The sequence below is a fragment of the Rhea pennata genome, chromosome 3 (assembly GCF_028389875.1).
Source record: "Rhea pennata isolate bPtePen1 chromosome 3, bPtePen1.pri, whole genome shotgun sequence".
Taxonomy (NCBI): Eukaryota; Metazoa; Chordata; class Aves; order Rheiformes; family Rheidae; genus Rhea; species Rhea pennata.
In genome coordinates this window covers 103947834-103970687 of record NC_084665.1, presented here as the reverse complement: position 1 = coordinate 103970687, position 22854 = coordinate 103947834, and the positions used below count along the sequence as shown (strand labels likewise).

The 22854-nt window shown below is 44.7% G+C and overlaps 2 protein-coding genes across 2 annotated transcripts; both read right to left on the bottom strand.

The window, feature by feature from the left end:
* Positions 1-1837: 1837 nt before the first annotated feature.
* LOC134137943 (glutathione S-transferase-like) lies at positions 1838-8147 on the bottom strand. The gene is made up of 7 exons (XM_062571115.1): positions 8079-8147; positions 6976-7085; positions 5891-5942; positions 4582-4714; positions 3604-3745; positions 2577-2708; positions 1838-2249 (listed from the first exon to the last, which is right to left on the bottom strand). The coding sequence occupies exons 2-7, from the start codon at positions 7060-7062 to the stop codon at positions 2121-2123; spliced, it is 675 nt and encodes a 224-aa protein (XP_062427099.1). The 5' UTR covers positions 7063-7085; positions 8079-8147; the 3' UTR covers positions 1838-2120.
* Positions 8148-16009: 7862 nt separating this feature from the next.
* LOC134137942 (glutathione S-transferase-like) lies at positions 16010-22113 on the bottom strand. The gene is made up of 7 exons (XM_062571114.1): positions 22048-22113; positions 20945-21054; positions 19860-19911; positions 18551-18683; positions 17573-17714; positions 16546-16677; positions 16010-16218 (listed from the first exon to the last, which is right to left on the bottom strand). The coding sequence occupies exons 2-7, from the start codon at positions 21029-21031 to the stop codon at positions 16090-16092; spliced, it is 675 nt and encodes a 224-aa protein (XP_062427098.1). The 5' UTR covers positions 21032-21054; positions 22048-22113; the 3' UTR covers positions 16010-16089.
* Between the last annotated feature and the right edge of the window lie 741 nt (positions 22114-22854).

The window sequence follows — 22854 nt, the reverse complement described above, 5'->3', positions numbered from 1 at the left end:
TTCCCTCCTGGGCAGGGGAGGCAGGTAGGAAACTCCAGAGGGTAACTCGTCCCATCACTAAAATTTCCTATCCTTGGCTCTGTCAGAGGTTTCCTTCAAGATCTTAGGCAAGCCCTTTTCAACACAGTTCCTAGCCTAAAAAGAAGGGAAAGCAGAACACTGTCTGCCTCCTAGTCTGTAGGACTTTTGAAAATCTCACTTCACTGAACTCGTAAAGTATTTTGGAAAATAGTGCTGTAGCGGTGTCATTTCTATTCTGCGTGCCTGGAGACCTCCGATCTCTTAAGTAGTGCTTGGTTCAGACTGAGCATCCAGGAATTAAAACTAGTGGAAACCTCAAAGATACCCTAATAAATAAATTGGGAGCAATTATTCTTTCCAGCTGCTGCTGCTGATGGCCACCAGCTTGCTTCCACTTGAAACAATAAGGTTTGGGGGTAATGAGTTTAAAATATAAATTAAAAAAGCTGATATTTTGTTTTTCAGACAGGATACTGATTTCTTGTCACAGCACAGGAAAATGTTTTGCGTCATCAGCTTCAGTGGATTTTCCTATGTATATACAGCACAGGTTAATTTGGTTTGTGATTGTGTTGGAAGCGATGAGGAAATATTTCAATATACTCGTGAGGCATACTTGCCTCTTGGTGCTGCAGGCCAGGCTGGCAGCCCATAGCGGCTTCCGCGGCAGCAGAGGCCTGCATGCATCTCTGCTCAGTGGCACACCTGCGCTTTGCGCAGCATGCAGGGGCTCCCAAATCGCTTTGTGGCCTCCGAAGCGCTCAAGGGCATTGGTGACCTGGGGAGAGGAGAGGGAGCCATCCCAGTGCCTGGCACCCACTGGCCTGGGCCGTAGCCCGAGGGTGACGGGCTGAGCTGCTGGCTGGTTGCCAGCGTGCCAGGAGCTTGGCTGAAGGTGCATGGCTTGGCTGAAGCCTGGGGACTGCATGCCAACTGATAAAAAACTGCTCTGCCAGGCAGTACAAAGGGGAACCTCGCAACGAGCAGGGTCATCAGCTGAGGCCAAGGTCTCCCCCTCCAGTTTCTCACTGCACGCTGTGGCTTTCAGTGCTGCCTAAGTGCTTCTGGGAGGCAGAAGGGAAAGAGCTCATGTCTATGAAAAACGTTTCTAATTAATACATGCTCCACTGTAAAACCATTTTCTGCCTTCCCTAATGCTCAAAACAGTTTGATTCCCATGGCATTCCCCCAGGACGATAGGCAGGAACATCCACGTGGTTATTAGAAAGAATTTTTAAACTGATAGTACTAGTCAGCAATTATTTTTAGGGCACTGGCAGTTGCATGTACAGATTTGTTTCATTTGGTGTAATAATATACACATTTATGTACTCAACCTTTTTGCTAGTCCCTCAATAGCAGAACTTGATTCAAGTGGTTATGTTTGTAATATGCAGCTTACAGGTAAGATTTAACTGAGCTTAGCATACAAAAACGTAAGTCACCATAACCTAAGACCTACATTTCAAGGCAAAGTGCTAGCACCTCACACCAGTCCGACTGCTGCTGCCTCAAACAGTTGCAGTTTCTCATCTTGACAGCTGGATAGAAGCATTCATCTTTCAGTCAAATGCGCCAAGTGCTTTCGGTTACTACGGTCAGCTTTTTGCAGAAGGAAGCATTTGTGAAAATACGAATACTAGAAGAATCACTACAAAGCCTGCAGGCTCTGCCCGGCTGTTTCCAGGATGGTCATGTTGACCACCTTTTGGGATAAGCTCTCTTCATGCTCCAGCAACTCTTGGGAATAACAGAAAGACAGAATGAGAGACCCCTTATCTATACAACTTGCTGCAAACAGTCATTAAACAGATGCTTTTAAGTGTCAATAGTGAGACTTTATTTCAGGAAATCTCTTAAAATCAGTAATTTAAGACATCCTGCTTTGTCCAGCGCACCTCATAATTCATTTAACCGTTTCATTTGCTGGTGTGTTCAAGCAGATTTGCACGGAAAGTGTTTGCAGTAGCCCAAATCTAATCCTTAGCTAGAGAAAGAGAGATCAGAAAAACACTTAACTATTTTCATTCATTTCACTTTGCCACTGTCAAGAAACACAGAGAAAAAGCGGTAGAGTTTCTGAGATTTTACGTTGCTGCTCACTGGGCAACATTGAAAATCTTCATCACTTTTGGAATATCTTTTTCTTCTATTGGTGGTTTCCTCTGGCTGCCAGGCTGCAGAAATTTCTTTATTGTGGGGACATTACTTATTCTTGCTTTAAAACTCTGCAAAACAAAAACAAAACAGCATTATACTTAAGATCCATGGTTACTATCAGACGTTTGCATGTTAACCATGCCATAAAAGTAATATTGTGAGTCGCTCATGCAGCAGACTCTTTATGCTCTGCCCTATTATGCTTTTGAGTCCTGGTGGCTATACTGGTATAAGGAGACAATGACCATCAGTATTTGAGGCAGGCTAAAATTACTTAGGATATTTGATTCTGATTTTGTCTTTCCTTACCCTCCTATTCCCCCGTATTTCTTAGCCAACGTACATCAATAGCTCTGCTTTGATTTACTTCCCATTAAAACTGTCCATTCAATTACCTGCAAGAGAGGAAATTTGGCAAGTATATCAGGCTTGCACTCTTCTGCCATTAAAAGGGCTTCAAGTAACAGCACATCTGCCTTGCTGAGCTGGTTGCCTACAAGAAAGTCTTGCCCATGGTTCTTCAAAACCTGAAAACAGAGAACAACGACCAGATGTAAGTGCAACTTTTTCTCTGGCATTCCTGGGTGTGTGCCGCCAGAGCACACTAAACCTAACACAATGTATTCAAAGCAAGGTCATACACTGCATAGGAGTCACATGTGAAACAAGGCAATGCAGTAGGAACATCTGTAGTATAAACAAGCAATCCGACCACATCAGTCCTTCTTATCATGCAGATTTTTCTGATAGCTCAGTTCGAGCCCTTGTCCGTTCACTTCTGTAATCCTCATAATCAGAAGTCCTGTGTTCGGAAGAACTTTTGAACACAACCATCACAGCAAATTCATGCACAAAATTTATGACAGGTTAAAATTCAACCCAGGGCATAACAGAGTATCTTGGACTCTTCCAAAGGATGGGCACTTCCCTTACTTTTCACGTGCTTCCGCTTCAATTTTGGCAAATGTTTTGTTGGGAACTCTCCATACATAACCCATACCTCATGTTCTTGACATCTAACTCAGCCACCCTCTCGCTTGTTACAGAAGGAACTATAATGCTTTCACATAGTAAACAGATGATTTTACAGAGGGTCCTCTCCTGAAAATACTTCAGGAGGAAACTTGAAACAGAAAATGATGGTGAAGTGGCGTCTGTCTGAAACAACATACAGTTTGAAACATGGATATTTGGGGAGCTCAGTCTGTGCTGTGTCTCTGCAGCTCTGCATTTCTCTCAGATTTGTAGCATCCTCTGTGCCTTCTGTATTCCCTCCAACCCTGCCTTCCCCAAGACATTGTATGTACATTTAAGTGGTAATTTTTTCCTCTCCATTTGCCTGAATTAAGTTTGCATGTATAGATCCGGGATGCAGTTTCAGGAAACCAACTTTATCTAAGTTGCTACATCCTTGCCACCTACCTTCTCATAGACTGGGAAGTATCTGTTTGTGGCTTTATCCACAATATTAGCAAGATCTTGCTCCCTTTTATCAGCTGGTTGGAAAGGATGGTGCATGAGTAACTCATCCAGATCCATTAATGCTTCCACATACATATCAATTCTGGAAGAAAAAGTTTGATTTGGTCAATTCACAGTAGGTCTGAATAACACAGTAAGTACTGACACAGCCCCGACTGAAATGTTAGGAACATCTCTTCTGTCCCAAATGAATAGTGTGGAGCAGTCCCCCCACCAAGTGCAACAGCTTCTGGCTTGGGATAAGACAAAAGACAAGTAGCATATGCTTAGCCAAAACTAAAGTACTACATCCTTTCCATTTTTCACTAGGGGTGATACTCCTCTATATTACGATTTGTCAAACATATTTACAAAACTGGCACCCAAACCTACGTTAAAAATCAAATCAGATGTGTGAAATCAAAAAGGGATTCTACATGATTCCCACTGGATACCATGAAAGGTGTTTACTTGTGCTAATTAGCCTGAAGCATTTCAGGATATTTACATATTTAACGCAAGTGCCTCGAGAGCGCTATCCTTTAATATCTATTTCCTAGAAACAGGGGAGCTTCTGTTTCCATCAAAGACATTTCCTTGCATTTGAGCTGGTGAAAATGCACGCTGCTGATGACTCCAGGGGACAGTGAGCGACAAGCGGCATCAGGAAGAAAGACTGTCCTCTGTACTCCTGACTGCTTTCTTCTGATAATGACGCTGACCTTTGATCTTCATAAACTCGCTTGTACCCTCCTGCCTAGTTAATCTAGCTGGTTAATCCTGTTGCAGACATTATCTGCAGGCAAGGTCAGGACGCGCTACACAAAAATCTGCTGAATCACCCTGAATCTAATAGTAAGCTGAGATATTCTTCTTGTATTACACAACACGGTTGTATGTATTGTAATCTATCAAGCAAAGGTAGCATTGGCACTGTACAGGACTCTCTCCTTCAGGTCCTTCCCGTAGAGGTTGTGCTTTGCTGCTATGTAGCTGAGGATGGCTCTTGTCTGCACCATCTTCATCCCATCCATCTCCACCATGGGCACTTGCTGAAAGAGCAGGGCTCCACCTGCAGTAAAAGGGACATGATAAGGAGACACTCGCCTTCTGAATGAGTACCATCAGTGGGTATTTGGCAAAACGTCTTATGCTCCAGATTATTTTTGATTTGAGACAGTCTTCCTGGTATGGAAAAAGCTTACCATAAAATGAAGAACCATTTCTTGGTGATATGTTAATCTAATGTTATAACAGTCAGCTGCTTGAAGTTTCTTCAAACCTGATGAAGCATCCAAATGCACAACTTTTAGAAGCCACACGCTGAAAAGGACAAGTCCTGCCCTGCATGGTCCTAACGCAGGTGAATCTCCCTTGAGGTTGACACAGTTGGGAGGGACGGAAGGACCTAATGCATCTGACCCATCGCAAACCAGTTTCTGTCGAACTATGATACATATTATGGAAACATGGACTACTTAAAAGCTTGTCAACGTGAATGCCAATGTAAATGTTTATAGTTAGCTTTGTGACTACTATACTGGCTATAACTGATCAGAGGTGTGAGTCAGAATAATTGCTGGATGGGATCACATTTATTGTCTTAAATAACTGATCAGTTATGTCCATCTTTGGATCCACTGTAAGGCAAGTGTGCACAGAAACTGTTTGCTATGAAGGGCATATTTCTATTATTATGCTCATGTCTTAAAATATTACTGCGCTTTTTGAAAGCTAGCAGGTGGCGGGAGGATCGACTCATTCTTCCGAAAGGAGAGCAGGACTGCAAATGCCAGCCTAAGCTCAGACTTCCTTGGTTAGCCAAGGTGAACTGCAAGAGCACAGACGTGTCATTTGCCTTGGAGGGAAAGTAAATCTCAAACCCACAGAGATGGAAGCTAAAGAGTACCAAGATCAGCTGTTGCCTTGGGAAACCAAGAACACATCAGAGGTACGGGTTAAACTCTGAACTCTGAAAGTGGTTTCATACGGATTATAAAACAACAGCTTGGTGGGCAACCTAAAATACTAATGAACTTCAAGGTGATCTGATTACAAAAAACTGTACTGTCATACGACTGAAGTGACGGGGCGGATGGTGTCATCTGTCACCGTGTGTTGTTACTGCAGCGTGCCTCTCTGATACCTCAGGTTCAGTCCAATCTGGATTTTCTTTTTAAGAGACAGAAGACTTCTTAGAGGTTCTAAGACAGATAGTTCTGTTTACTAAAAAGTGAAGGAGACTTACTCTTCTCTAACTTCAACAGGTCATCCCTTGTTTCCAGGAAGCTTTCTTCAAACTGCAGGAAACACAGAAGAAAAGTCATGCTGTCACTGCATGTTTTAGCTTCTGCATTGCATGAGACCGTTGGGGACCAGAAAGTCATGCTTTGGGGAATTTTCTTGTAAAAAGATAAATCGGATGTTAAAGTGGTATCTTTTAAAAATGATTTTGCCTCTGTTATGCTCTCCTCTCCCCTCTCCCATATGAATCATATTTGGGTGCAGGTAAGATTTTGGCTAAACCAGAGGTCCTAGAAGGCACAGAGCATCGTCCTCCGGGCAAGGTATGGCCATGCTGCTCCTGTTCTCACTGCTGGCAAGGGATGGAGCAAGCAATGGTGCAGGGAGAAGGGAGGATAAGCAAGTTCATACAGTGGCAACAGGACTGTGCTAGAGCTTCTTTGCCACAAGCTGGGAGGAGGAAGGAGGAAGAGAAAGGATCATGCGTCCTCTGCAGCTTTCTGGCTTTCTGGCCTGTCACCGTGACAAAAGCTCACAGCTCTTAAACATACAGATTCCCCCACACTGTCTCCCTCTCCAGCGTTAACACCAGAAATTGTTAGAGTGGAGAAGAATTACTGGTTGTTTTATATAAGGCAATATCTTCAAGGGGAAGTTACACTCTAATAGGCATAATCTAAATGATCTCATGGACATTGGGGTTCAGCCGGAGGCCTTCAGAGGTGACAGTACTGAACCCCTATGATCAGAAGATAAAGCCAGGGACTACTACCGTCGCTATAAAAATTTTACTTGGCTAGCTCAGGGAGATGCATTCACAATGCTAACAATAGTCCTGATGGCTGAAAGTGAGATAGGAACCTGCTTTGCTATTCGGGCTCAGCTAGTGGTGACATTCCTTGGTTTTTAATGGTGAGTGGGGTAGTAATAGGCAATACCATGATCCCAGAAGAACCATAACTAGCGATGCTAACTTGGTCATCATTGTGCAGTGCGCTAAACTGACCAGCAGGTCAGTCACAGTTTTGATAGGGGACTGTAAAATTATGTATTTCTCACATGCTCTTAGTATAAGAGACATAGACAGACCTCAACTCCGGCTGCTGCTAGTAGCCACCGAATTGATTCCATTCGGCCTCGTCCACAGAAGTAGTAGAGCTTGGGTTTCCCAGGCATGTTTCCAAGCACCTGATTTCCTCCTATCGAGAATAAAGTTTTGCAGCATAAGGATTCAGAATACTGGTTTTGACTCCCTAGCACCCCTACTTTCCCAAAGTGTTCTGCTCTCATCAATGAGCAGGGTCTGCAATGTACACTGCTCCGTTTATTTTGGCATTATCTCAGGACACAGTTTATTATTTAAGCAGATACACAATACAAACTCTCATATTCTTTGTTTTCTCCAGTGGGCATTATATTCCATTATAAGGTGATGGGAAGGGGTTTTTTTCCCCCCACTCTAAGCATTTAGTCTCGTCTACAACAGTCCCCATGCCTCCCATTTCCTCGGGCAAGCACTGGAAGACCTAGAATTTTATACTATCATCTCCAGTACTATTAGATTGGCCAACAGCTTTTACTGCAAGCAGAGTCAAACAGAAGAATTTACTCCATTTAATTCCAAATCTTTTTGCTTTTTCCTTGGACTTGTGCTACATCAAACATTTCTAAGAGATCAATCAGCTGCCTACACTAGTTCATATTTTATCAGCAGAAGCAACAGTTAAAGAGTAAACACAGAGAGAATTTGAAGCAGTAGCTTTTTCTGGGCACACCACCAGCCACCTCATTGCGAAACAGCTCCAGGGCATCGGCAGCAAATATGCAGACAGTACCCAGTTTCATCCTGGTCTCACAATCATAAACACCATGTCAACAATAAAGCTGAAGTATTAACAGCAGCAAAAACCAAATGCCTACAAAATATATAGACATATTCTCCTTGTAAATAACATGCAGTCTTCTCTGAAATAGGAAGAAAGGGGTAACAGGAAGCATTCTTCACATCTCGGAGACCAAAATACCTATTTTTTTAATTGGTCCCCCTAGCAAGCAGCTACTTACAAAGTGAACATTTGATGCACACAGCCATGTTAGTAATGAAACAAGTATTTAAGCCATTAACGACAGTCACTGACTTGACTTTTGCATACACTAATTCCCTGTGCATAGCTAAGATCCCCAAAGCTTACCTTGTACGAAGTGTAACTCACTCTAAGCTCTCAGCAGCTTTGCCCTGAATTTGTAAGGCTCTGTAGCCCCTCCTACAAAGAGGGAGGGGGTCAGTTCTCTGCAGATGAGAACCTCCTCCTTCTTAAGCAGTTAGTCCTGCATGGTCACTCCTCATCTACACAGAAGAAATTCCTCAGTAGGCATGCTGTGGACAAATGTAAGACTCACAAGAGTTCCTGACCAGTTTCTACCAGCTCTGTCAGAGCTGGCAGAAAACTGTGCGCCTCTTATTTTCACTGCTTAGCAGCCTGCTAGTTAAAAATAATCAAAAAAATTCCCAAGATTTAAAAACTCTTATGATAGTAACTTTTTTTTACTTAAATGTTTTAGGATTGTGTACTTCTGACAAATTCCATCTTTACTAATCAACTAATTCAGCTTCCATCAAAGATATCTTTTTGAGTTTGACCTGCTGAAGATGCATGCTGCTGATGACTCCAAGTAGCAGTGAATGAAGAGCGGCATCATGAAGAAAGATTGTCCTCTACACGCTTGACTGCTTTCTTCTGGTAACTATATTGACTTCAAAGAGTCCACACAGCATAAACTACCTCTTACCTTCCTGCTTATCTAATCTAGCTTGTTAGTGATGGCTGCAGTGACCTGCAGGCTAGGTCAACATGTGCTACATGAAAATCTGCTGATTCCTGCTGAATCTAATAGTGAGTTGGGGTATTCTTCTTGTATTACACAGCAAGGTTGTACGAACTGTAGTCTATCAAACAAAAATGGTGCTACTGCAGTACAGGGCTCTCTCCTCAAGGTCTTTCCCGTAGAAAGGAGGATGCTTTGCAGGTGCTCGGCTGCTCTGTAGCTGAAAGTGGTCCTCTTGCCATGAGGGAGAGCAGCCTAGCAACAACATCTGCCAGCTCCCTCGGTACTCGTGGGTGCATCTCGTCAGGGCCCATGGATTTGTGGACAGATGAGTTTGCCTAGAAGGTCTCTAACCTGATCCTTCTCGACCAAAGGAAAGCCTTCCTTTCTCCAGAATTTCTCTCTCGTCTCTGGCCTCTGGGATTCTTGTGGGCTGGCCTTAGCAGTAAAGCCTGAAGCAAAGAAGGCATTCAGTAACTCTGCCTTCTCGGTATCCTTCGTCACCAGGGCTCCCACCCCATTCAGCAGCAGGCCCACATTCTCCCTGGTCTTCCTCTTGCTACCGATGCAGCTGAAGAAGCCTTTCTTCTTGTCCCTGACATCCCTGGCCAGATTTAATTCCATATGGGCCTTAGCCTTCCTTGTCACAACTCTGCATACCCTGACAACATTCTTGTAATTCTCCCAAGTGGCCTGCCCCCCCTTTCCACGTTCTGCGTACTTTCTTCTTTTGTCTGAATTTCTGCTTATGGAACACACTTAAAAAAAAACACACACACAGAGAGATTCTAATTCCTGCTGCAAAATTAAGGCGGGTGCTTCTACATGTGCCCTGGTTGTGCTGCTTCCAGCTAAGAACCACTGTGTTGAGAAAAGTTCTCCCCAGTAGAAAGAGCACCCATGCAGAGAGGGGTTGGGAAGAGGGAGGTGAGCAGAGAGAGGGTGCAGGGGAGCCCTCTGCCTCTCCCTGGCAGCCTCCAGAGAGGCTCTGAGGGGGTCTGTGGTGCTGCAGGGTTCATGCACCAGGCCCAGTCTCCTGCTGGCCCACTCGTCATTCAGCCCCAGCTGTGTTTGTGCTTCCTGCCAGAGCTGGCCTGGGGCCCCCTCCTGCACAGCTCAGCACTGCCGTGAGGGCAAGGGCTTTGCTCATCCTCCTCCCCTGCTGCGCTGTCAAGAGGGATCGTCATCAAGGGCCTTTTGTCTCTCTTTCCCTGACCTCCACGCTCAGGTGTGCGACTTTGACGCTGCAGTCAAGCCACTGCTCAGAGTGCTGATGGGCACGGCTGTGGAGCAAGCTTTGCTGGAAGTCGTGGCAGAAGAGGAGCTGTCCTACCAGTGGGAACAGCACTGTGTCTCTATGCTCCGGCATAATGCCGAGCTGGCTGAGGCACAGCGCCTGGCCGAGCAGCAGAGGCAAACCAGAGAGCAGAAGGCAGGAGCGACTAAGAGCACAGCGAGCCTGCGTGAATGCTCGTGGCAAGAGGGAAAACCGTTTCCAGCGGTGAAAGCCAAGCTGGGCAGTAAGTTGGCTCTGCCCCAGACGGTGCTCTCCGGCTGCACCCGCCTCCCAGCAGCCCAGTGCCGTCTGGCTGCCCGCTGCAGTTAGTTCTGCGGCAGCAGTGTGAGGCTGGTGTGTTCCTTTGGAGCAGGGGTGCTCCAGGGACTCCAGATCAAGAGCCTCGACCTGGCAGCATTTCCCTCCTGTGCCCAGCGCCGCTGTCAGTCCAGCAGGTAGCTTAGCCATTTGCATGACGAGAGCTGTGAATGGACAGTCACAGCGCTCAAAAATCAGAGAGGCGCCTTCCTAGCCTCGAAGGCGTGCAGTGCCGAATGTGCGCCCCGACCTCTCAGGATCTTGAAGGAGGAAAGGAAGCCTAACAGGATCACCGAGCAAAGCATAAACAGAAAGGGCAAGTCCCTTTCCTGCACCACCCTCAGCTCACCCCAATGCTCCCCCATTGGGTCCGGAGGGATCGACGACTTTCGGCAGATCAGAGACCAGGAGCAGCTCACTGCTTTTCAGGGAAAAGCAGCAACTGTTGCCACCCTGAATTGCTCAGGATGTTTCCCTCTACAGCACTGCTGTGTGTCTCACTTGTGCGTGCCCTCGGATGGCAGCACATGAAAAGCAGCTCCCACCATCCTCTCCTTCCCTGTTAATAAGAGAGTCCTGGTTTTTATCTGCTTTTTCCTCTCACATTCTTGCAGACACTGAGACAGAATTCCTTCCCTGCTGGATGGTGGAAGTGGAAGAAGCATGGACAGTGCTCGACTGTGGCTTAAGCAAAGGAAAACCAGCTCCCAAGACCCTGCCCCTCATCTTTAAATAAAACGGTTGCTTTGTCTTGTTTTCTCCTGGCCACAGTGCTTTCCTTCCTCTAGTAACTCTTACTCCTCACGTGGTGCAGCCAGTGCTGCTGTGCTCTTTTCCCTCTTTTCCACGGTGTTCCCAGTTGTGCCCGAGGGTGCCCCTGCCCTTGCTGCGGGAACAGCAAAGTCCGTACTGCCCACAGCCACTCGTATCCACAGCAGCCTTTCGTCTGCCTCGTAGGAGCTAGCTGAGCTGCGGAGCGCTACGCTCACCCCAAGCGGAAGCAGCAGCGGCCATGGTGTGTGTCCTGGTGGGTACACTCGAGGATAACTTCTTCATGTAGCTCTTCTGCAGGGGGAGGGAGGGGAGTGTGAGTGTGTTTGTGTGTGTGGGGGGGGTGTCTCTCCTTGGAAGTAAAGAAGTGTTGCATCCAAGTGCTGAAGAAACACCCCAAGGAGACTGTTAGTGTCGCACATGCTCTCGAGGTAAACGAACTTCCAGAGACGGTAAGGAGCTAACAGTAATACAGAGCAGGTTTGCATCAACGGCTTTTCAGAAGTGGACAATGTTTTGGTGGTTTCCTTGGTTCCAGTGTTTCCCACCACCACCAGAAAAAAAAAAAAAAAAAAAAAAAAAAAAGAAGAAGAAGAAGAAGAAGAAGAAAAGAAAAGAAAGAAATGATCTCGCTGTGTGCAGCCAGTCCCCTGGCTAGCCCTTGTTCCTGGCATGCAGCACAGTCAGAATATGTTTTGGTCCAAAAGAACAACATTTTACCATGTCCTTCAATGGGGTTAGCCACTGAAGCACTGGCATAGCCTTTAGAAAGATTTCCACTGAGCATGCCAGGTATTGCCACCAGCTGTCACTGATAACACCGAAGCGAGATGCTCTGACCTGTGGGAGAGCCTTTTCTCTCACCTGCAGGCTTGCGCAGCCACCCGCTGTCCACAGCTCAAAACTAAAATCCTGAAAACGTAGATGGGAGTGGAAATTCCACTGCCGAGTCCTTACTAACAGGGAGCAGTTGTGGTGGGAAGCAGAGCTTTAGGCTCAGCCTCTGGAGAGCTTCATGGGGCCCTCAGCTGCTTATACGGAGAGGACAAAACACCACCCTCGCCCCCACTACCTTGGGCAGGGGCCCCCGAGCTCTTCCTCAGCGACCGTGTGTGGGATATTTTTCCTAGTAAGTATGCTCTGTAATGATGCTATAAACCCAGGAATATGTGCGCAAAGTGTAGCCTGGCAGAGGGAAGAGAGAAATGAAAAAGAAGAAGAAAGTTCTTTTCCTTAACATTCTCTTGCTGGCTTAGCTCTTGAATTTGGGTATTTGAAAGGCATTAGCTGCTTTTCGAAACATTTTCAAGAAGAGAAAGTCGGTTCCCTAGAAGCAGACCAGTGTTCTTTGTGCTACAGAGCTTGAATTTTATGGCTACGATGTGTTTTTGCCAACAGTTTCTTATATGGGGGCGTTAAATAACAACGGCAATGTCCTGCTTATGCAAAAAGAAAACAGCACTGTGATACTCAGTGAACGAGTAACTTTGACTAATGTCAAAGCCTCCTGAGATTTCCTTGGGAGACAAAGAGATCTTGAATGAGGTGTTACGTGATCGCTGTTGCTTTTAGAGTTACCTGTCCACATATGAACGTATTAAACTTCTAAGAAGCATATCTTCTGCTCTTGGTTTTCCTTCCTGTCGCCTCTCTTTTGTTCCCGTTCTCCCTCCCGCTTAGCCTGTAGTCTTAGTTTGTATCTTCTTGTCAAATTACAAACTGTCCCACTTGCCTGAGATTACTCCCTATTTTCACTTCCACACTTCTAATCTCCGGACTTTTCCTATCACTTGATGTGGTTCTCTCCCAGTGGGAATGGTCAATATGTAGGTATGGAAATTATCATGCCTTTGATACTAGATACTTTAGAATTTCGAGGGCATTTAACATCTGAAGACCGGCTCTTTTAATATATGGTTTAGAGAAATTACAAAGCAATTAGAGTTACAAAACAAGATCAGTGTCCTGCAAACACTTTGATGCAGCTAATAATCCCACTGCACAACTCGGAAGCTGCTCCCCACAGCCTTTCTGGATGCACCCATTTTTTGCTGCTCTGGAGCTGAAAGTGATCCTCTTCCCATCAGTCTCCACCAATGGTGCCTGTTAGACCAACACATTCCATGCTTGGCAGTAAAAATGTAGAATTATTTAGAACGGGGTCCACAGAAGGACAAGGTAAAGGTTACCAAAGCAATGTCTTCTCTTTCAGGAGGTACCTAGTCCCCAAATGGCATACTCAGTAACACCTCCCTCTGTACCCCACGCAGCACGTGAGGAGAACCAAGCCCTCCAGAGCAAGACTGCTAGCTGACTGCATTTCCTATAGTCTCTGCCTTCTGATTCAGGCTCTTTCCTTTGTTTCTTCCCTTTGTCCCCTTCTTACATTTTGGGAAGTTCTTTTCTTCAAGCTCCTGAAGCCTGCAGGAGGAATCAGTCACCAAACCAGAGGTGTCCCTGCCACCTGGTATGTTCTCGGGCATCCCACCGACTTCCAGCTGCAGCTCCAACAGAGCACAACCCTGTGCTGCGTACCACGTGTCGTCTACCAGCCCTCCGCATGGGTGCCTCAGCACCCCAGCAGTGTCCCAGGTAGCACCAAGCATCTACAGTAGTGTAACGGGAGCCCCTTGTTGGCATCACAAGCTGCCCAAACTGTGTTTGCTGTTATTGTCCAGACTGAACCTAATTTGTTATGTTTCGTAATGAGAGAGACCTCTGCGGAAGAGTGGTTTCTTTGCCTGAGGAATGACTGTTTTCCTCCCAAGATTCTTTACAGTTCTGAAGTCTGCTGTTAGCACAAATGTTTCCACGCGTACAAGATCAAATCACACTATTGGGAACAGTATTTTCAATCTCGTTAGACAAACACGACCCAGAATCTAGGGTAAGGTGGAGGGGACTCCAGGTGTCTTTCCATAGACCTCTGCACTGAGGTGTGTCTCGTACTTTTGCACAGACCCAAACTGGCTTTCTTCGGTAGCCTGGCTGGGTTAGCCGTTGGTAGGCCTGAGCAAGGTGAAGCCCAGAACTCTAGTAGATACCCCAAGGTCTAGCAACCATTCCCGCAAGGATTTAATGTCTGCTCCATCAGAGGACTGCAAGATAAGAAAACCTGAGTTCAATTAAGAACGTTAATCATGGTATGGGCAACTTGGGTAAGACTCATCTCCCCTGACTTTGCAGAAACCTACATTTAATCTAGTTGTCTAGTCTTCTTTAAATAGGTTTGAATCCAGGTAAGAGGAAATCCTCACTGTGTGCCCGAGCTACAGCGGGTGTCCAAACTAAAGCCAACAGTATGCCCTCAAAAAGCAGATGGATACTGCCTCAACTGAGGCATCTAAAAGTTTTGTTTGGCTGAAACCGACCCCCTCAAACTTCCCTCCTGGGCAGGGGAGAGAGGTAGGAATCTCCAGAGGGTAACTCGTCCCATCACTAAAATTTCCTATCCTTGGCTCTGTCAGAGGTTTCCTTCAAGATCTTAGGCAAGCCCTTTTCAACACAGTTCCTAGCCTAAAAAGAAGGGAAAGCAGAATACTGTCTGCCTCCTAGTCTGTAGGACTTTTGAAAATCTCACTTCACTGAACTCGTAAAGTATTTTGGAAAATAGTGCTGTAGCGGTGTCATTTCTATTCTGCATGCCTGGAGACCTCCGATCTCTTAAGTAGTGCTTGGTTCAGACTGAGCATCCAGGAATTAAAACTAGTGGAAACCTCAAAGATACCCTAATAAATAAATTGGGAGCAATTATTCTTTCCAGCTGCTGCTGCTGATGGCCACCAGCTTGCTTCCACTTGAAACAATAAGGTTTGGGGGTAATGAGTTTAAAATATAAATTAAAAAAGCTAATATTTTGTTTTTCAGACAGGATACTGATTTCTTGTCACAGCACAGGAAAATGTTTTGCGTCATCAGCTTCAGTGGATTTTCCTATGTATATACAGCACAGGTTAATTTGGTTTATGATTGTGTTGGAAGCGATGAGGAAATATTTCAATATACTCGTGAGGCATACTTGCCTCTTGGTGCTGCAGGCCAGGCTGGCAGCCCATAGCGGCTTCCGCGGCAGCAGAGGCCTGCATGCATCTCTGCTCAGTGGCACACCTGCGCTTTGCGCAGCATGCAGGGGCTCCCAAATCGCTTTGTGGCCTCCGAAGCACTCAAGGGCATTGGTGACCTGGGGAGAGGAGAGGGAGCCATCCCAGTGCCTGGCACCCACTGGCCTGGGCCGTAGCCCGAGGGTGAGCTGAGCTGCTGGCTGGTTGCCAGCGTGCCAGGAGCTTGGCTGAAGGTGCATGGCTTGGCTGAAGCCTGGGGACTGCATGCCAACTGATAAAAAACTGCTCTGCCAGGCGGTACAAAGGGGAACCTCACAACGAGCAGGGTCATCAGCTGAGGCCAAGGTCTCCCCCTCCAGTTTCTCACTGCACGCTGTGGCTTTCAGTGCTGCCTAAGTGCTTCTGGGAGGCAGAAGGGAAAGAGCTCATGTCTATGAACAACGTTTCTAATTAATACATGCTCCACTGTAAAACCATTTTCTGCCTTCCCTAATGCTCAAAACAGTTTGATTCCCATGGCATTCCCCCAGGACGATAGGCAGGAACATCCACGTGGTTGTTAGAAGGAATTTTTAAACTGATAGTACTAGTCAGCAGTTACTTTTAGGGCACTGGCAGTTGCATGTACAGATTTGTTTCATTTGGTGTAATAATATACACATTTATGTACTCAACCTTCTTGCTAGTCTCTCAATAGCAGAACTTGATTCAAGTGGTTATGTTTGTAATATGCAGCTTACAGGTAAGATTTAACTGAGCTTAGCATACAAAAACGTAAGTCACCATAACCTAAGACCTACATTTCAAGGTGTTTGCAGTAGGCCAAATCTAATCCTTAGCTAGAGAAAGAGAGATCAGAAAACCGCTTAACTATTTTCATTCATTTCACTTTGCCACTGTCAAGAAACACAGATTAAAAGCAGTAGAGTTTCTGAAATTTTACATTGCTGCTCACTGGGCAACATTGAAAATCTTCATCACTTTTGGAATATCTTTTTCTTCTATTGGTGGTTTCCTCTGGCTGCCAGGCTGCAGAAATTTCTTTATTGTGGGGACATTACTTATTCTTGCTTTAAAACTCTGCAAAACAAAAACAAAACAGCATTATACTTAAGATCCATGGTTACTATCAGACGTTTGCATGTTAACCATGCCATAAAAGTAATATTGTGAGTCGCTCATGCAGCAGACTCTTTATGCTCTGCCCTATTATGCTTTTGAGTCCTGGTGGCTATACTGGTATAAGGAGACAATGACCATCAGTATTTGAGGCAGGCTAAAATTACTTAGGATATTTGATTCTGATTTTGTCTTTCCTTACCCTCCTATTCCCCCGTATTTCTTAGCCAACGTACATCAATAGCTCTGCTTTGATTTACTTCCCATTAAAACTGTCCATTCAATTACCTGCAAGAGAGGAAATTTGGCAAGTATATCAGGCTTGCACTCTTCTGCCATTAAAAGGGCTTCAAGTAACAGCACATCTGCCTTGCTGAGCTGGTTGCCTACAAGAAAGTCTTGCCCATGGTTCTTCAAAACCTGAAAACAGAGAACAACGACCAGATGTAAGTGCAACTTTTTCTCTGGCATTCCTGGGTGTGTGCCGCCAGAGCACACTAAACCTAACACAATGTATTCAAAGCAAGGTCATACACTGCATAGGAGTCACATGTGAAACAAGGCAATGCAGTAGGAACATCTGTAGTATAAACAAGCAATCCGACCACATCAGTCCTTCGTATCATGCAGATTTTTCTGATAGCTCAGTTCGAGCCCTTGTCCGTTCACTTCTGTAATCCTCATAATCAGAAGTCCTGTGTTCGGAAGAACTTTTGAACACAACCATCACAGCAAATTCATGCACAAAATTTATGAGAGGTTAAAATTCAACCCAGGGCATAACAGAGTATCTTGGACTCTTCCAAAGGATGGGCACTTCCCTTACTTTTCACGTGCTTCCGCTTCAATTTTGGCAAATGTTTTGTTGGGAACTCTCCATACGTAACCCATACCTCATGTTCTTGACATCTAACTCAGCCACCCTCTCGCTTGTTACAGAAGGAACTATAATGCTTTCACATAGTAAACAGATGATTTTACAGAGGGTCCTCTCCTGAAAATACTTCAGGAGGAAACTTGAAACAGAAAATGATGGTGAAGTGGCATCTGTCTGAAACAACATACAGTTTGAAACATGGATATTTGGGGAGCTCAGTCTGTGCTGTGTCTCTGCAGCTCTGCATTTCTCCCAGATTTGTAGCATCCTCTGTGCCTTCTGTATTCCCTCCAACCCTGCCTTCCCCAAGACATTGTACGTACATTTAAGTGGTAATTTTTTCCTCTCCATTTGCCTGAATTAAGTTTGCATGTATAGATCCGGGATGCAGTTTCAGGAAACCAACTTTATCTAAGTTGCTACATCCTTGCCACCTACCTTCTCATAGACTGGGAAGTATCTGTTTGTGGCTTTATCCACAATATTAGCAAGATCTTGCTCCCTTTTATCAGCTGGTTGGAAAGGATGGTGCATGAGTAACTCATCCAGATCCATTAATGCTTCCACATACATATCAATTCTGGAAGAAAAAGTTTGATTTGGTCAATTCACAGTAGGTCTGAATAACACAGTAAGTACTGACACAGCCCCGACTGAAATGTTAGGAACATCTCTTCTGTCCCAAATGAATAGTGTGGAGCAGTCCCCCCACCAAGTGCAACAGCTTCTGGCTTGGGATAAGACAAAAGACAAGTAGCATATGCTTAGCCAAAACTAAAGTACTACATCCTTTCCATTTTTCACTAGGGGTGATACTCCTCTATATTACGATTTGTCAAACATATTTACAAAACTGGCACCCAAACCTATGTTAAAAATCAAATCAGATGTGTGAAATCTAAAAGGGATTCTACATGATTCCCACTGGATACCATGAAAGGTGTTTACTTGTGCTAATTAGCCTGAAGCATTTCAGGATATTTACATATTTAACACAAGTGCCTCGAGAGCGCTATCCTTTAATATCTATTTCCTAGAAACAGGGGAGCTTCTGTTTCCATCAAAGACATTTCCTTGCATTTGAGCTGGTGAAAATGCACGCTGCTGATGACTCCAGGGGACAGTGAGCGACAAGCGGCATCAGGAAGAAAGACTGTCCTCTGTACTCCTGACTGCTTTCTTCTGATAATGACGCTGACCTTTGATCTTCATAAACTCGCTTGTACCCTCCTGCCTAGTTAATCTAGCTGGTTAATCCTGTTGCAGACATTATCTGCAGGCAAGGTCAGGACGCGCTACACAAAAATCTGCTGAATCACCCTGAATCTAATAGTAAGCTGAGATATTCTTCTTGTATTACACAACACGGTTGTATGTATTGTAATCTATCAAGCAAAGGTAGCATTGGCACTGTACAGGACTCTCTCCTTCAGGTCCTTCCCGTAGAGGTTGTGCTTTGCTGCTATGTAGCTGAGGATGGCTCTTGTCTGCACCATCTTCATCCCATCCATCTCCACCATGGGCACTTGCTGAAAGAGCAGGGCTCCACCTGCAGTAAAAGGGACATGATAAGGAGACACTCGCCTTCTGAATGAGTACCATCAGTGGGTATTTGGCAAAACGTCTTATGCTCCAGATTATTTTTGATTTGAGACAGTCTTCCTGGTATGGAAAAAGCTTACCATAAAATGAAGAACCATTTCTTGGTGATATGTTAATCTAATGTTATAACAGTCAGCTGCTTGAAGTTTCTTCAAACCTGATGAAGCATCCAAATGCACAACTTTTAGAAGCCACACGCTGAAAAGGACAAGTCCTGCCCTGCATGGTCCTAACACAGGTGAATCTCCCTTGAGGTTGACACAGTTGGGAGGGACGGAAGGACCTAATGCATCTGACCCATCGCAAACCAGTTTCTGTCGAACTATGATACATATTATGGAAACATGGACTACTTAAAAGCTTGTCAACGTGAATGCCAATGTAAATGTTTATAGTTAGCTTTGTGACTACTATACTGGCTATAACTGATCAGAGGTGTGAGTCAGAATAATTGCTGGATGGGATCACATTTATTGTCTTAAATAACTGATCAGTTATGTCCATCTTTGGATCCACTGTAAGGCAAGTGTGCACAGAAACTGTTTGCTATGAAGGGCATATTTCTATTATTATGCTCATGTCTTAAAATATTACTGCGCTTTTTGAAAGCTAGCAGGTGGCGGGAGGATCGACTCATTCTTCCGAAAGGAGAGCAGGACTGCAAATGCCAGCCTAAGCTCAGACTTCCTTGGTTAGCCAAGGTGAACTGCAAGAGCACAGACGTGTCATTTGCCTTGGAGGGAAAGTAAATCTCAAACCCACAGAGATGGAAGCTAAAGAGTACCAAGATCAGCTGTTGCCTTGGGAAACCAAGAACACATCAGAGGTACGGGTTAAACTCTGAACTCTGAAAGTGGTTTCATACGGATTATAAAACAACAGCTTGGTGGGCAACCTAAAATACTAATGAACTTCAAGGTGATCTGATTACAAAAAACTGTACTGTCATAAGACTGAAGTGACGGGGCGGATGGTGTCATCTGTCACCGTGTGTTCTTACTGCAGCGTGCCTCTCTGATACCTCAGGTTCAGTCCAATCTGGATTTTCTTTTTAAGAGACAGAAGACTTCTTAGAGGTTCTAAGACAGATAGTTCTGTTTACTAAAAAGTGAAGGAGACTTACTCTTCTCTAACTTCAACAGGTCATCCCTTGTTTCCAGGAAGCTTTCTTCAAACTGCAGGAAACACAGAAGAAAAGTCATGCTGTCACTGCATGTTTTAGCTTCTGCATTGCATGAGACCGTTGGGGACCAGAAAGTCATGCTTTGGGGAATTTTCTTGTAAAAAGATAAATCGGATGTTAAAGTGGTATCTTTTAAAAATGATTTTGCCTCTGTTATGCTCTCCTCTCCCCTCTCCCATATGAATCATATTTGGGTGCAGGTAAGATTTTGGCTAAACCAGAGGTCCTAGAAGGCACAGAGCATCGTCCTCCGGGCAAGGTATGGCCATGCTGCTCCTGTTCTCACTGCTGGCAAGGGATGGAGCAAGCAATGGTGCAGGGAGAAGGGAGGATAAGCAAGTTCATACAGTGGCAACAGGACTGTGCTAGAGCTTCTTTGCCACAAGCTGGGAGGAGGAAGGAGGAAGAGAAAGGATCATGCGTCCTCTGCAGCTTTCTGGCTTTCTGGCCTGTCACCGTGACAAAAGCTCACAGCTCTTAAACATACAGATTCCCCCACACTGTCTCCCTCTCCAGCGTTAACACCAGAAATTGTTAGAGTGGAGAAGAATTACTGGTTGTTTTATATAAGGCAATATCTTCAAGGGGAAGTTACACTCTAATAGGCATAATCTAAATGATCTCATGGACATTGGGGTTCAGCCGGAGGCCTTCAGAGGTGACAGTACTGAACCCCTATGATCAGAAGATAAAGCCAGGGACTACTACCGTCGCTATAAAAATTTTACTTGGCTAGCTCAGGGAGATGCATTCACAATGCTAACAATAGTCCTGATGGCTGAAAGTGAGATAGGAACCTGCTTTGCTATTCGGGCTCAGCTAGTGGTGACATTCCTTGGTTTTTAATGGTGAGTGGGGTAGTAATAGGCAATACCATGATCCCAGAAGAACCATAACTAGCGATGCTAACTTGGTCATCATTGTGCAGTGCGCTAAACTGACCAGCAGGTCAGTCACAGTTTTGATAGGGGACTGTAAAATTATGTATTTCTCACATGCTCTTAGTATAAGAGACATAGACAGACCTCAACTCCGGCTGCTGCTAGTAGCCACCGAATTGATTCCATTCGGCCTCGTCCACAGAAGTAGTAGAGCTTGGGTTTCCCAGGCATGTTTCCAAGCACCTGATTTCCTCCTATCGAGAATAAAGTTTTGCAGCATAAGGATTCAGAATACTGGTTTTGACTCCCTAGCACCCCTACTTTCCCAAAGTGTTCTGCTCTCATCAATGAGCAGGGTCTGCAATGTACACTGCTCCGTTTATTTTGGCATTATCTCAGGACACAGTTTATTATTTAAGCAGATACACAACACAAACTCTCATATTCTTTGTTTTCTCCAGTGGGCATTATATTCCATTATAAGGTGATGGGAAGGGGTTTTTTTCCCCCCACTCTAAGCATTTAGTCTCATCTACAACAGTCCCCATGCCTCCCATTTCCTCGGGCAAGCACTGGAAGACCTAGAATTTTATACTATCATCTCCAGTACTATTAGATTGGCTAATAGCTTTTACTGCAAGCAGAGTCAAACAGAAAAATTTACTCCATTTAATTCCAAATCTTTTTGCTTTTTCCTTGGACTTGTGCGACATCAAACATTTCTAAGAGATCAATCAGCTGCCTACACTAGTTCATATTTTATCAGCAGAAGCAACAGTTAAAGAGTAAACACAGAGAGAATTTGAAGCAGTAGCTTTTTCTGGGCACACCACCAGCCACCTCATTGCGAAACAGCTCCAGGGCATCGGCAGCAAATATGCAGACAGTACCCAGTTACATCCTGGTCTCACAATCATAAACACCATGTCAACAATAAAGCTGAAGTATTAACAGCAGCAAAAACCAAATGCCTACAAAATATATAGACATATTCTCCTTGTAAATAACATGCAGTCTTCTCTGAAATAGGAAGAAAGGGGTAACAGGAAGCATTCTTCACATCTCGGAGACCAAAATACTTATTTTTTTAATTGGTCCCCCTAGCAAGCAGCTACTTACAAAGTGAACATTTGATGCACACAGCCATGTTAGTAATGAAACAAGTATTTAAGCCATTAACGACAGTCACTGACTTGACTTTTGCATACACTAATTCCCTGTGCATAGCTAAGATCCCCAAAGCTTACCTTGTACGAAGTGTAACTCACTCTAAGCTCTCAGCAGCTTTGCCCTGAATTTGTAAGGCTCTGTAGCTCCTCCTACAAAGAGGGAGGGGGTCAGTTCTCTGCAGATGAGAACCTCCTCCTTCTTAAGCAGTTAGTCCTGCATGGTCACTCCTCATCTACACAGAAGAAATTCCTCAGTAGGCATGCTGTGGACAAATGTAAGACTCACAAGAGTTCCTGACCAGTTTCTACCAGCTCTGTCAGAGCTGGCAGAAAACTGTGCGCCTCTTATTTTCACTGCTTAGCAGCCTGCTAGTTAAAAATAATCAAAAAAATTCCCAAGATTTAAAAACTCTTATGATAGTAACTTTTTTTTACTTAAATGTTTTAGGATTGTGTACTTCTGACAAATTCCATCTTTACTAATCAACTAATTCAGCTTCCATCAAAGATATCTTTTTGAGTTTGACCTGCTGAAGATGCATGCTGCTGATGACTCCAAGTAGCAGTGAATGAAGAGCGGCATCATGAAGAAAGATTGTCCTCTACACGCTTGACTGCTTTCTTCTGGTAACTATATTGACTTCAAAGAGTCCACACAGCATAAACTACCTCTTACCTTCCTGCTTATCTAATCTAGCTTGTTAGTGATGGCTGCAGTGACCTGCAGGCTAGGTCAACATGTGCTACATGAAAATCTGCTGATTCCTGCTGAATCTAATAGTGAGTTGGGGTATTCTTCTTGTATTACACAGCAAGGTTGTACGAACTGTAGTCTATCAAACAAAAATGGTGCTACTGCAGTACAGGGCTCTCTCCTCAAGGTCT

Excerpts from the sequence above, each read along its gene's own strand:
- LOC134137943 (XM_062571115.1), bottom strand. The coding sequence starts at position 7,062 with ATGCCTGGGAAACCCAAGCTCTACTACTTCTGTGGACGAGGCCGAATG. Across the intron at positions 4,715-5,890 it reads CCTGTTGAAGTTAGAGAAGA|GTGGAGCCCTGCTCTTTCAG; the intron begins GTAAGTCTCCTT and ends CTTTTACTGCAG. Across the intron at positions 2,709-3,603 it reads ACTTCCCAGTCTATGAGAAG|GTTTTGAAGAACCATGGGCA; the intron begins GTAGGTGGCAAG and ends CTCTGTTTTCAG.
- LOC134137942 (XM_062571114.1), bottom strand. The coding sequence starts at position 21,031 with ATGCCTGGGAAACCCAAGCTCTACTACTTCTGTGGACGAGGCCGAATG. Across the intron at positions 17,715-18,550 it reads GACCTGAAGGAGAGAGTCCT|AATTGATATGTATGTGGAAG; the intron begins GTACAGTGCCAA and ends TTTTTCTTCCAG. Across the intron at positions 16,678-17,572 it reads ACTTCCCAGTCTATGAGAAG|GTTTTGAAGAACCATGGGCA; the intron begins GTAGGTGGCAAG and ends CTCTGTTTTCAG.